Source organism: Microtus oregoni, unplaced genomic scaffold (assembly GCF_018167655.1).
Source record: "Microtus oregoni isolate MIOR12 unplaced genomic scaffold, Mior012 000000F_ref0000247, whole genome shotgun sequence".
Lineage (NCBI taxonomy): Eukaryota > Metazoa > Chordata > Mammalia > Rodentia > Cricetidae > Microtus > Microtus oregoni.
The window spans coordinates 10,572,317-10,588,023 of NW_024543059.1; the positions used below are offsets into that span (position 1 = coordinate 10,572,317).

The following is a 15,707-nucleotide window of genomic DNA, read 5'->3' on the forward strand; positions in this document are numbered from 1 at the left end:
CCTGGCATCTTAGAGGGCACCTAAATGAAGAGGAAAAGTGCCAATGGGGCGGAAACAGTGTGATGACGATCACTGTTATTTTCTATACACTTGTTCAGAACAAGCATAAGGGATGGGATGAAATGAGAAAAGCCACAGGTGCCACTCCTTGTCTCAGACGATCAGGTTACACTATAGAAGTCACGTGATGGTATTTCTAGACTGGTTATGCCTCTCATTTTCTTCAAATATTATATCAGAGTGGCAGCTGATGGTTAGATGTGTTTGAAAAATATTTAGATATTTTATCAAAGATGTTATTTATTTTCTAGAGATCTTCAGGGGACGGGAAGAAGAATAAACTCTCTATTCATGTGGTATATGATAAAATGGCTCTCAAAGCATCCAAATTATTCCCAATCAATGAAAAAGAAATCCAAAATTGTTCAAGGATGATGGGAACTTGGTCTGACTCGGGATTCTCTCCAAACCTGCCTAATGAATTTGACAGATGATATCTAAAAGCCGTGAGAGCTACATCACCAGAATATGGAGATGGAGAGAGCATCGTGGGCAGACGTGCAGGAGGGAAAGTCTTGGCTCCAGCTGGAATTTTCACCACTGGTTTGCTAAATGAGCATTAAATATTATTTGCTCTGCTCTAATTTCTCCCTTCCAAGAGAACTAGCCTCGGTGTGAAATATTCCCTCAATGGAAAGTAAATGAGTATTAGGAAATCCTTTAGCTGCCTGGCTCTTTCCCAGGAAGCACATATGGACACAGATGCTCGCTCATATCCTACAATCCAGTTCTAAAAAACTACTGCTGATGCCAAAAATATTTGTCTATACAAGTAAATGGCACTTCTTATTCTACCATATCTAGGTGGCAAGAATTTTAATCATACACATTAAGTAATTCTGTAGTATTGGTAATACCGGAATTCTAACAGATTTTACCACCTTACAACTATAACATTTATTTTACTAGAATAGAATGGATAGAGAATAGTTATATTATTAGTACTGAAGAAGACAACATTTAGTTTGACTTGACATCTATACATTGTGCTATTAGAACTAAATATATTTAGTAAAATCTAAATAAAATCCAATTCCAGAAGAAAGTTTTTAAGAAAATATATTTTTAGAGAGAAAGAATTTATGCTGCTTAAAATTATTCCAGTTACAATATGAAAAACAGGGGATATGAGAGTTTTCCTTCTTCCCCATCATAAGACATTACTTATTTGCAGAAATCAGCACAAAATACAGAGAACTTTTCGTGTGTCACAAAATTTACAACTTTAAAAAGTATAAACACAGCTGATTGCTTTACAAAACAAGCGGCTCATTTCCTATTGTGAGTAAACATGCTCCCTCCAGATATGTGCTTTGAAACAGTGTTGTCACCACGCTTCTGCTCATTATGCCCAGCTCTGATGCTTAATGTGCCATTAAAACAACACAGTGGCAATAAGAATGTCTTTCTGAGACAAGGTCTCATTCTGTAGAGCAGGCAAGCCTTCAACTCGCTACATTAGCCCCAATTAGCCCTGAACTCATGGTGTGCCTTCTGCCTCCACGTCTTGAGCGCTAGAATTATAGGAGTGTGCACCAATACAGCTAGAATCTTATAGGGAAAATTTGTTTAATCAACTATCGTTTTGTATGCTAATCAAAGCATGTTTAACTATTTTGGAACTCCAAGTTCTGATGGCAGATGGTCTCATACATAGTATAATATCCAATCCTCCGTCTCTCTCCTCTGTGCTTGCGTGTGTGTGTGTGTGTGTGTGTGTGTACACTTGAGTGTGTGCTGGTACACCAAGAGGCTAGATAGAGCTAGAGCTCTACTGTATCCCCTCAGATGCCGTGTGACTCAAGTTTTGAACACAGGGTCTCTCCTCAATCTGGCAGTCACGACTCAGGCCCCACTGGCCTTGGTGTGGACAGGAGTTTGTCATCGCCAGTGTTTCAGCTCCGTCTAAATGTAGACATTCCGTCATTAGGAGAGAATTCAATAATATATCTAAACTCTCTTTACCTAGATTAGGATAAAATTAAAGGATTTCTTTAATCTCTGCTGCAATTGTAGCTGACTGCTACCTCCAACCTCAGTGACAACAGGGAGCTGTAAACAAGAAAGCACTATGTCTTCACACGTGATACAATGGGGAAACAGGATTTACCTGTGGATACCTTTTGTCAACGACTCAGAATTATCAGATGAACATGGAGTGGACAGTACACTGCTGGTTTGTTACAGGCTAACATTTATTTAGAGGAATCACTCAATGAAAACAGTTTCTATGATATTTAATGTGCAGAGTGTGTATGTACAAATATGAACGGGATGACCATACTGGTGACTAAGGAAAGAGGAAGCTCAGGCTGCCCCTCTGTCCTCTGAAAGCCTTATGTGCATAGCAATCAGCATGAATAGCAAGAGGAAAACCAAGTTCCCATCAGAAATTAAGACAGGCTACAGAGATTAAATACCCCAAGGTTAGACATTGAGTAGACTGCAATTCTAACAACAATTTGGATTAGATAATAATTACAACGATTAGAATTAACATTTATTGATTACTACTTATTAGGCAATGTTCACTCGGTCTTTGCTATAACTACAGGTTCTAAGAATAACTTTCTTTAATCACACTTGATGTTGGACTCCCCTCTGGATGCTGTGAATATCATTGGTTAATAAAGGAACTGCTTTGGGCCTATAGCAGAGGTATAGGAGAACAGAACTTGGTGGGGGAAACTAAACTGAATGCTGGGAGGAAGGAGGCAGAGGCAGAGAGAAGACTCGTAGCCCCGCCAGAGACAGATACCAGTTTGAATCTTGCCGGTAAACCACAGCCACGTGGCGATACATAGATTACTAGAAATGGGTTGAATTAAAATGTAAGAGTTAGCCAATAAGAAGTTAAAGCTAATGAGCTAAGCAGTGATTTAATTAATACAGTTTCTGTGTGATTATTTCTGGGCTAAGTGGCCGGGAACCAACAAGCGGCCTCCTTACTACACACGCTGAGGAGATGAAACAATGAGAAGATAAGAAACTTGCCCAAGATCCCAGAGGAAGGATTATTCACATCCAGGCAATAGGCTCGCATTTCTGCCTTGCTAGTCACATCCAGGAGACCACACTACCAGAAGCCTTGCACTCCACCTCAGGGAGTTTAGGGCTGGGGAGAAGGCACAGCTGTTGAGAAAGAATGTTGGCTACTCTTGCAGAAGACCTGAATTCATTCCCCAGTACCCACATCGGGAGACTCAAAACTGTCTAGAACTATAGCTCCCTGAGATTTGACACCTTCTTTGGGCCTTTGAAGGTACCCACATATGTTTGTATATTATGATGCAGAGACACACAGAGACACATAAATTAAAGGATTTTTTAAATAAAAAATAGATTTTTGTTTTGTTTTATTTAAACAGGGCCACAACTATTTGGCTTTTTGTTTGTTTGGTTTGGTTTGATTCTTTTGCTGTTGTTACAAATGAAGAAGAGAGGAGAGTTGAGGAATGTCATTTTAAGGTGTGTTGCTTTTGTTTATGTTGCGTTTAACTCTGTAATGTTGTGATTCTTTGCCTCTCTAAAACACCTGATGGTCCTAATAAAGAGCTGAATGGCCAATAGTGAGGCAGGAGCAGGGATAGACAGAGGTGGCAGGCAGAGAGAATAAACAGGAGAAACAAGGAAGAAGAGAAGCAAGAGAACAAGGAGAGAGGGACATCAGAGAACAGCCACCCAGCTACACAGGAAGCCACAGAGAAAAAAGTAAAGTACATAGAAATAGAGAAAGATAAAAGCCCAGAAGCAAAAGGTAGTCAGGATAATTTAAGTTCAGAAGAGCTGACAAGAAACAAGCTAAGGCTGGGCATTCATAACTAAGAATAAGCCTTTGTGTGTGATTTATTTGGGAGCTGGGTGGTGCCCCCTCCCTCCCGAAAAGCCAAAAAAAGTAAAACATCCAACAAGAGAGGAGAGAGCAGATGCATGCAGACTGCAGGGAGGGAGGCAGATCTAGTTGGGCAATGGAGCTGAGCACTGACAGTGGAGAGGTGACTACGGGGACAATTCAAAGGCCATTTAGAATGTCACCTAATTTCTAGCTGGGAGAGTGGCATCCATGAACTGGGTGAAGAAAAGCAAACGGTTGTGAAAAAAGTAGAATCACTGAACTAGAGACGCTAAGTCCAACTGGTGAAACGTCAGTCTGAGGAGCCATCAGACAACCATGTCACTAGATTATCTGTGGCTTTGAAAGTTAGGAGACCAGCATAACACAGAGTAGGGATCATTACTATACAATGGTAATTAAATGCTCAGAAATGTGTGAGATCACCAAAAGACAGCATCAACACCGAAAAACAGTGAGGTCCAAAAACAGAATCAAATATACATACATAAAGGATAATGCAAGAACCAAGACACTGAAGAGGCACTGGAGGAAGGAACAGAGGAGAAAAGAATCAAGACTGAATCATTTCAGAAAAACTAAGGGAACGGTTTACAGGAAGAGAAGGCAAAATTCCCTAGGTAGCTGAAAATTCTTTTAAGAAAGAATAGTAAATAACCATTAGATTCAGAGGCAGGCTGTTTCTGAGGATCTTAGAATTCCAGAGGCTCGTGGGGTGGAAATCAGATTACAGTGACTCCTAAGAATGACAAAGGCAAAGCTGGACTAATCTGGAAAATCTGGATGCTGAGAGACAGAAAGAAAAGGGGGGTTTGTCTGAAAAGAATGGGAAAAATGGTTCTCTCTACTCGCCCCCCTCACTTTCCTTTCCACATAGCCACACCTCTGACCACTGTTTCTTGAGGCTCCTGGCTCCTCTACAGACCATCTTCAGCACCAGCCTCCTGACCTTCCAGGAGTAAATTATCATTATAATTAGGTGATCTTAAGGGGCTTTTAAAATACCACTTATGAATGAAGCAACTACCACACTCCCTAGTGGAGACATCTGCAGTGAGCATCGGATTCATCCTAGGGTCACGCCACTGTTTCATGATACTACATATCACATGTCATATAATTTATGGACAAATATTTTCCCTTTCAACTATCAAAGCACAAGCTAAAAATATTTCCTGGGTAAAATCAATTTTGTGTGATCGGTACCATAAAAAATGTGGAAGAAAAAGAAAAAAGACACAAAAAGAAACATAATCCATCTGAGAAAATACCAATTCATCCAAACTCCAATTAGGTGCCCCAAGTAAATAAGGGGACTGAGTACAACTGTTTCACTGAGAAGGGGCATTTTCCTCTCGCCATCCCTTTTCCAGAGAGACACTAACTTACTTATACAGCTACTAGATCCTGCTCCCCCTCCTTACACAGAACAGGCAAGTTTAAAGCATGCCTAAATGGAATCTCTAGGTCAGTTGCCTCCAGCTTTAAGCAGCACATGCATACAAAAAGAATATGCTGACACTCTCCCTTCATGTTGTGTGATGGTGTAGAACAATGGAAGGTACTGGTTTAGTCAGCTGAACAATGAAGAGGACCAACTCAGGTTAGAGAGAACAAGACTGATACCCATGCTTTGTTTAAAGTAGTGCAATCCTTGGCACATTCCACCAACTCTCAACTTTCAATATCCTCACCGTACGACAGTAAAATTCAGTACCTACGCTTTTTAAGCTGTGGTAAAGTTTAAACCTGGAACATTTACAAAGCAGCTAGTACAGACCCTTGCGTGCAATAAGCACTCAGTAAATATTACCTAGCTGATATAACTGTTTGCTATCAAAATTACAGCATTCGAGGTCTTCCTCAGCCATAGAAAAGGCACTCGGCTTCACTGAAGTCCCAGGAGGTGCAGACTGTTTCCAAAAGAATTTAACACTTCTTTCATTTCACTTACATGACCAGAAAGCAAGCTTTGGGCACCATTTTGCAGGAAAACTATTACAAACTTAATAAAAGTACAGATAGGTCCTTATTGGGGCTTATAGCATTTTTACATTAATATGCACTCTCAATAAACTCGGGCACAGAATCAAAGTATGGATGCTGGAAGTATAAAGCTGACTCATCTTACAGATGGGGGTGTCAGGTCCTCCCACAGGGAAGACTGACAGAGGAAGAGAGGGGAAAGGAGGTGCTTGGGAGAGACACGCTAAATGAAACAGCAGGAGCATTAGAAACAGGACTGGATCAAGAGCTCCAGAACAGAGGTGCATACCCAGAAGGGACTATCTGCAGTGACAGACAGTTAACTGCAGGACTTGTGCTGGAAGAGAGTTCTTTTTCCTAGAACAGAACTCTCTTCAGGTGGAAGTGAACAGAACCATAGCTACCTGATTCATGACTGAACAAGAAAAAACTAAGTGAGGGCAAGCAGAGCGGAAGCAGAGCCCCAACAGGAAAAGGGCTCAAGGAGGACGGCAGAGGCCGGTGCTTAACGACACAGTTCAGTCTCTAGTCGATCTCTTTCATGACAACAGCTGTTAGAAATTCCAGCTTCCTATGGGAAAGTTTCCTATTCCAGCCACTATTTATTCGTTCTGTGACAATTTGATATGGAAGATAAGAATGCAGAACCGTACTCTACAGTAACCATTCTTTTGAAAGTTCTGGTCCAGAGCTTTACGAAGCAACATGCCATGGCCCTTTATAAAGCTGTCTGAAGATACAGACAATTACTTTTCAACAAAGTGAACTTTCATACAGAACACACAAAAGGCTATGTGTCTGTAAAGCTGATACACAGAACATCTAACAAAAATTAACCTGCCGCAGAACTGGAAGACTGAATGACAACTGACTATTACTGAGCTTAAAGCTACATCCACATGTACGGATGCAACAGCCAGAGTTCTTTAATGCTTTTTAAAAGCTAATTTTTTTAAAAACCATTTAATTATTTAGTGTGCGTGCTTGTGGAGGACAGAGGACAACTTTTGGACATCATGTTTCTCTTTTCCCATGTAGGTCCCAGGAACTGAATTCAGGACATGTGACTCGTTGACAAGTTCCTTTACAAGCTGGGCCACCTCACTGGACACAGGTCCTACCGACAAATCCATGTGGAAACAGGCATATATATTCTATTAAACTATTGGCTCCTGATTAAAACTGAAAATATCACAAATGTATGCCAATATAGCTTTTTCTGTAAAAACATACCATGAATAATAGATAAGGCAAGAGTAACATAAATTTACTTCAGTTCTGAATGCTTTCATGTCACATCTGTCCCCTTAAAATGACATAGTGGATAGGTGTTATCATACGTCACTGGCTATTTTCCAGTGATTAACCAGCTAACACCTTCCCAGAAAGCTTCCCAATAATAATCAACTGTGAAAGCGTGCAATTCAAGGGGCATGCTTAATACCTGGAAACAAACAAAATAGAATTCAGGATGGCACTGTGCTTCCAATATGGGAACCCATGTATATCCATATGGAAGTTTTACAGGTATAGGAGAAAAAATTCAAACATTTGTGTTTTGTTGTACAATTTCTATACAGTGTGAGACATGCCGTTAGTGTAATTTTTCTATGCTTTTCCATTCATTTCAGATTTATAAAGGGCAAGTAGCTTGGCTGCTCTTTACTGGACTCTTCCCCGACGAACAGAGGCGGCAGGCATGCTGCTCAGGACACCAGCTCAGCACGAGCTGCAGTGGATGAGGCGTGACATGAGCTCCCTGTAACGCCAGCTATCAAGTGACGGTTTGTTTCCCAGGACTGAGTGTGCATAGAGCAGGTGTGGCGGGAAGACAGGAAAGGGGGAATCTGTGTAGTTACACTCTCAAGAAATAAGAAAATTATTTTAAGAATTAACAAAATACACAGATCCTCACCATTTTCTTTTCCTGGAGAGCCAGGCCATGATCCCTCCTCCCATGACCTGCCACACTCTCCTTTTCAAATCGCTTTCTGTTTTGCTGTAAGGAACCTCTCCAAAATGAAATTAACAACTTGGAGAACATTCTAGCCTAAAGGATGAACTTTTAACCTCTAAAGGTTACCAATTTTTAAGTGGGTTTTTTTTATGTTTTTAAGTAATGGCTTAAAAAACCGAACTTAATTTTTAAATGATCTTATGCTGGCTGGCTGGCTGGATAGATGACAGACAGATAATAGATTAGATAGATAGGCAGACAGACAGATAGATAATATACATACATACATGCATACATACATACACACATACAGTGTGTCCTTATATGGATATAAGATTATTCACAACCTGTGCATTGGAGCACTGTCCTAAACAATCCATGGATTAGGTGCTTTGACAAGTCCAAGCTTTCCAAGCTGCATATCTAAGCAAACTCCTGAGCTCACTGGCCCCACATGGACATGTAGGAAGAATATCCAGCTAGTATTCATCAACTTGTGACCAAGTTACGTTACTCTGTGACATCATGTTTAATTGAAGAAATGGCACTGTTTCCTTGCTCTTAAAGAGTAGCTGTTTTCTTTATACACAGAGGCCTGAAGAGGAAGACGAAAGCAAGAAACTCACGGTGAAGCATTGCACTTGCTTTTATTTCTGTAAACAGGACCGAGTGCTAGGTGCTTCACTTTGTGCTTTTTGTTGATTCTTTCCTTCATGTTCCAACTAAAAGAAAACGTTCTGATCCTATGAAACAACCTGATCCTAAATCTGGTATAGTGATTCATGCCTGTAACCCTTACAGTGAGGAGGCTGACACAGGAGAGTGGCTCTGAGTTTGAGGCCTACTTAAGCTACGCAGGGTACTCCAGGCCATTTTAGGCTACAGAGTAGACACAGCCAGAACAACGTGGTGTATGTGGTGACAATACTACTACTTCTTCACACACAAACACACACCTGAACATAAACAGTGTGTGGGATACATGAGAAAACATTTCTATCCGTTCTTCCTCGTCACTCCTGCTCAGCCAGCACTGAGAGCAGCAGATTGTGCCCTCAGGCACAGCTATGACAAACGTTCACGTTGATGAGGCAGTGGAATACAGGAAGCAAGACTCAGGAATGCCTGTTGGTACATTTGAAGAGCATCCTTCCAAAACATCGTCAAAATATGACGCTACATCTTTGTATTTGCATTTTCACCGGAATCCAGAGCAGATAGGATTAATAGAATCCAGATGCCTGCATAAGTCAGGCAGCTGGATTTAAAAAAAAAAAGTAGAACAAAACTACAATTACCAATTATTACTTTTCCTCAATCCAGACATTTAAAGCACTCCAGGATTCCATAAGCCTATGGAAAATCCCAACCACCATATATAAGATAATGTATGTAAAGAAACATTTAAAAACCTACTAAGAGTCATGTGTAGGTGAAGTATTTCATTCAGCATTTAGGCAAGCATAGTTTTTAATACCAAAATCAGTGTTCTGGTTTTTAAAACAAATTCACACATCGGAGACATGGACTCCATCAGAAAAAAAATACGAAATTATTGTCTCAAGTTCTTTCTTTAAAAAGAAAAATCACATGAGTACATTTTATCTTTACTGAAATGGATCTCAGTTTCCCCTTTCCAACTTAGACACCAGGATAAAAACACAACAATTCACTGCCACATAAAAGTTCCTTTATCCTCTTGCCAGAAGACATTAAGGATTAAAAGGAGACCTGAGGACAATATCATTTTGTATTTAATTATCCAATTTTATGCAATTAGCTTTAAAATACTAACAATAAATTGAATAAATATGTCCACAAATACCTGTGTTTGTATTAAAATGCCATTGGACTTGCCAAATGCTGTGTAAAATAGCTATTCATTCCGAGCACAAGCCGGGCACAGAAAAGCACAGACATTGTTTTGTTTGGTTGCAGTTCTTTCTAGAGGGCTATATTTTTACCATTCAGCAATCCCCTTGTTGGGTTATCCAAACGAACTTCGGCCAAGAACACTACAAATTCAGTAACAGTACTTCTTTGGGGAGAAAAATAGCCCCCCTTCCTCAGAAAATTGAAAGTGTTTATCTTGGCCCTCAAACCTTGTATTGAGCCTTCTGGAAAATATGCTAAACCGCTGATTTTAACTCAGACATTTGTAACCGAAGCAAGAGCAGTTCTGCAGCTCTGCACCCAAACACATATTTAGAGTGGATTTCCCTCTACCCCAAAAACCTAGGCTGATGGCAGCACTGTTCACAATATAATTTCCTATGGCCAGGCAACAATCTGGGTATTTATCAATGTATTCAATATGAAACTTGCTGTTAAACCTCAAAAGATTTCTTATGGCTAAGAAATGCTAAACATTAAGCATACTTGTTACCCTGAACTGTCACTTTAGGAAGGACTGTTTCCTTTTATGATCTGTTAAGATTTTCACAAGAATAAAATTTACATCACACTGTACTTTACTCCTATGCATGACAACAGAGATTGTTTTCCTAACGCTGCAACATTTTGGAATTTATTTCCTGATACTCATGCTACACCATCGGGCTAACAGAAGCACAGCGTTTAAAAGACAGCCTTTGAATTTTTTTTCTTACAGAGGTACCCGATTATATATGACATAATCATAGTCTGAAGAAACTAATTAAATGAACTGTCCATGATTTCTAATCAGCCCACCAAATTAGAGCTATTAGAACACAAGAAACAGTGTGCTACAAAGCACAATAGCAGCTCAAATAAAGCATGAATCAAAAATTTTAAAACTCAGGCTGGGTGTGTGACTCTGTGTTTGGAGTAGTGACCCAGCACTCCCAAGGCTCTGGGTTCAATCAAAACAGAAAACCCAAAGGAAGAAAGAAAAGGAAAAGGAAAGGAGAGAGGACACATCTCCCAAATGTCATCAGAAAGCTCTGATGCTTTCTACCACTAACATGTGATATAAAATCCCTGCAGCTCACTCTCAGCTCTCTGAAGATGAAGGGCTATCATGCAGCTTCATGACTTTGTCTCTATCTGCCAGCCTGGTAACAGCAGCGGCAGCATTTTCTATTCTCTTAGAACACTTTTGAAAAGCAAAAACAATTACCATATTAGCTTTAGCAAATATTTACTAGGATGTCCTGGCAAGAAATCCCTACCTTAAATTACTGGTATGGCTTAATTTATTAGAAAAGGATAAATATATCTATCACAGACATCTTAAAGTATGCCAATGTCTTTGTCAAGTAAGTACAAATGTTAAAAGATCAGACATGCTGAAAAGTCAATCAAGAATTATCTGAAGTAGTGTCATAAGAAGGCTATGAACAATAATTTATTAGTATGACTGAAAGTGAAGACCAGGAAGGAGTGGATTCCCCCAATGAAGAATCATTTTCTCTCCCTCTCCCCAAAGTTGGAGTCACTCTATGTAGCACTGGCTGTCGTGGAACTCAATGTAGACAAGGCTGGCTTTGGACTCACAGAATCCCTCCTGCCTGTCTCCCTACTGCAGGGATTAAAAGTGTACATAGAAAGGCAGCAGACACCCTTTGCTATTCACATGTGGACCAACCTAACATTCTTTCTGGAAACTTGTTGTTCCTCTTCCTGTTCTCTAACAAAGAAGCAGGATTTACCTCTTAAACTCTTGGGGTTGGGTGGGCAGCATTCTATGCCATTTACCGGAAATAATGACTTGGAGGATACTTTAGAATCATAGTTGGAAGGAATTTTATACTATTTTGATATTGAAATAAATTGGCGAACAGACCATACCTGAAAAAGAACATGTACATGGCCGCTGTGATGCAGAACAAAAGGACCTGCAACGAGGAGGAAAAGAATTATTTGCAAAAGGTACTGACATCATCACTGTTGTAGCTGACAAAAGCAAAGCATCCACTATTAAATCTCAGGCCTGGTCCAATGACAGGGCACAGAGGCTACCATCCCATCACACTGTACCTCAACATACAACATTCTGTAATATACCTACCAAAGACACTGCAATAAGTACCACTTCTCAAATACACCACATCAAGGCAGTAATGAACTTGCAAGTATATGTAAACATACTATACACATGTAGAGTGTGTGTGTGTCTTTGTGTATACATATAAAATCATCACTCAGTATCTATGAAAGACTGGTTTAAAATATAATTCAGCCAACTAGCCCACATATACCCAAACCCATAAATGATCAAATCTCTCATATAAAATGGCATGATATTTGTATGAGTTATATACATTCTCTCACATTTTATATCATTTCCAGATTACCTATAATAGGCAGTAAAACATGAATATTCAATCTATACAGTTACTAGACTATGTTGTTTAGGGATTATTAAGGAAGGGGTTACATATGTTCGATGGAGTTAAATTTTATGAATATTTCAACCAGCAGTTGCATGGAAAGGGGACCCAGTGATAAGGTCATAAGGTCAGCTGTATACACAAAACTAATAGCAAACGTATACACAGAGGACTCACAGACTGGATGGATGGCAAAGGGTTCAATCACGAACACCTTTACAACTTGCCTGTTAGTTGAAACCCAGACTTTCAAACCGTGGGTCCGGACTACATTATATCATGTAAGGTAACTGACAAAAAAAGCAATAGTAAAAGCTTCCTGAATGTGTAACCACCAAAATTTAATTCTAAATCAAATATACTTTAAATCCAGGATGTTTCTGGCAGGGCTTGGCCAGGTTAACTCTAAAAAAAGTCTTCTAATATTTTCCTACCCTCATACACGTAAGAATCAAATCAGTATATTTCTCTCACAATGTGTAAAAGTGCTTAACTTTGAAAATGCCCCTTGAGTTCCTAACTTCAGTTTCCTAACACTCATTCAATAAATTTTGTCTTAGGATTAGAATTGAATTTCCAATAAATTCTAAAATGATCCCAAACACACTTTCTGCCATTTTACTATGCATTTATACAAAACAAACCATCATAGCTGAAGGTTATAAAATCAAAATACTGATTAACTGCAAATTTTGATATGTTCTATGCCCTGCAATATTAAAAATTCAGTCAAAATTTAATTTTTTGTATAAAAAATAAGGAAGTCTATCCATCAGTATACAAATTTTCTTTTGTCAAGTTCTACACATACCCAAGAACTGTTCTTAAATATATTTCTTTATAATTTCCAATCAGTAAACGTTTGACTTATGTCCCTATATTACAAATACACCTATAGAAACCTTTCTGCAAACTTGTGAGAAAGGTACTCACAAGTGAAAAAGTCTTTGACGCTCTGAAGAATTAACCAGAATGAAGACAGGAGCTCTTACAGACAGGCAGATACACACACATCAAGTACATATAAATACATACATATACACACATGTATACACATAGGTGCATACACATATACACAAACATATGCACGTACATATACATAAACTCATATGTATGCACATGTACACAGATACATGCACACAAGGGAAAACATATATATTCCACACACACACTCACTGAGTCAACATATGTCTGTTGAGTATATTATCAAGGCAATCTGATTTACTGAAATATAATGAAATGTCCAACTAGCAGGCATTACTAATTAATAACAAAGCTTATAAAATATAATCACCTTTTGTGGCATACAGAATACCTACCAAAAAAAAGGTTTTCCTAATAGCAAGCATAAGAACACACAATAAAGCTAGATTGAAGAACTTCCCCTCATTAGCAATCACGCTAAAAGATGACTAGCTGTAGCTATGGTAACAAAAAGGATCTCTCTAATATTACTATTAAATCACAGGGAAATGGTAAAATGCAATCTTATGTTGACAACCACAGTGTTGCAAATTAAGCACAAGAACTGTCAATGGCTTTATTCTCAGGCAAATACAAAGTGAATGATTATTTAGCTGTAAAGAGCTGACTAAGAAAAGACAAAAATGAAATGGTGAAGCAGTGTTTTGTTGTTCTATCCTGGAGCTACATTCTCAACCCAAGCCCTTAGGTTATCCCTTTGATTGCTTCCACATAGCCTTTGCCTACTTTGGCCTGAGTTGTTGGTATTCTAGGAAATTTTTTTTCTATGTTTGAAACTAAATATATGTTTAGATGGAAATGTGCAATTAATTTGAATACTACCATCAAAACTATGAGTGGTTAAGCAATCTCATAATGCCATATGCAAAGGCAGTGATATAGAGTGCAGCAGATACAACTGAAGAACACTCTTCTGCCTGGGAAGATTTTACAGGGAGGGACAAGTTTAAAGTCATTGCTTCCTGCTAAGAAAACTTTCAGGGGAAATTATATTACTGCCATTTTTGCTGGTAAAACAATCAGAAAAGTATGTTTCTCAAGGCAGTAACACAGAAATAAAGTCATAATATATTAATCTACATAATAGCCAGGGAAGAAAAAAAGTAAATGTTGTCCAATGTGAACATGGCCTACAGAAACGCTGTTTACCAATCAGAGCCTCAGAGAGCTAAAACACCTATTCTGGGGTCATTTTAAAGTCTATTAGACCCCATCGATGGTCCATTTAACCACTTCCTACCACTCAACTCTACTGCTTTTCTTTAAGACTGAGAAAGGTTCTTTGTCCCTGATCCCAGTGCCTCTGACCCCTCGTCTTGAGCAGGCCTTTGCCCCTGATCCCAGTGCCTCTGACCCCTCGTCTTGAGCAGGCCTTTGCCCCTGATCCCAGTGCCTCTGACCCCTCGTCTTGAGCAGGCCTTTGGCTCCAGCCTGCAAGCATCAAGTCTCTACTCCTCTTGTAGTAACACTGTCTCGTTTTCTATTAGTCAAACACTGAAACTCTTTTCTGTTTCTGGAAAAGAAACAATAAATCCCCTCTTACCACATCTGTACTTCATTCATATTTTAGTAAAATATCTACCCATTCATTCAACCAAATTTGCTCTGGTTTCATGTCCCCTGTACTTGGTAAGTCAGCAAATGGAAAGAAGAGTCACCAAGGCAACCTCCAGCTTCCCAACCCTCATGATCCCAAAGGAAGCAACATAGACAGATTCCAAGCTCATATTCTCTGAATATCAGCATACAAGAACACACAAAATCCCCCAACATTTCTTACTGCATTAAAGGACTCCTCCTGGCAAGCATTTGAAGACTCACAAAGCACTCCAAGAGGATATTAAAGGCAGACATGTTTATCCTTTCTCTTACCGACATCACTAACCAAGACACTTACTCAATGTATTTAGGCAATGGTTTTTGAGGTTTTCTATGTAAACTATCTCTCCTGGAAATATTGAACTATAAACTTAGGATGAAGATGACAGCTCAGAGTTAGAGTGCTTGATTAATACACACAAGACCCTGAAGACCATGGGTTCAATCCCTAGCTTCTAGGTGATGGTCTCAGACACACACACACACACACACACACACACACACCAAACAAACAAACAAAAACAAAACAAAAAAGCAAAAAAAAAAAACCATACAAAATCCTAGGGGACAAAATCCTTAGGTAACTGAGTGTGTGAACAGATTCTTGTTATATGAAGGTTTCCAACAGGGATAGCAGTTTCTACATACAACTTCAAAGTCATCAGTGTCTAACAACAAATCTACCTTCCAGTTTCCCAGCTGTAGAAACAGTTACAGCAGACAGTGTCTACAAGTACACTATCCTGATTACTCTGGCTGCTAGGAGTAAGGAAATCAGCTTGTCTCACCTGTAAGAACTCAACCTCTCAAAGTATATTCAGAAATTTTCAATATCCAATAGCTAATCAGACCTGGAGGTCACAGTACTTATAACAAAATTCAAATTGGGCTAGAAGCTTTAAAAATAATAAACAATTTATAACAAATCACTGAGACGATAGATAAAAATTATGCA

At 39.1% G+C, this 15,707-nt stretch overlaps 1 protein-coding gene across 1 annotated transcript in view; it reads right to left on the reverse strand.

Moving 5' to 3' along the window:
- Tmem135 (transmembrane protein 135) overlaps nucleotides 1–15,707 on the reverse strand; it is a 165,937-nt gene that overhangs the window by 37,346 nt on the left and 112,884 nt on the right. The window contains exon 6 of the mRNA XM_041656765.1: nucleotides 11,628–11,674. Coding sequence (XP_041512699.1) covers nucleotides 11,628–11,674 — 47 coding nt within the window. The remainder of the gene's footprint in view (nucleotides 1–11,627; nucleotides 11,675–15,707) is intronic.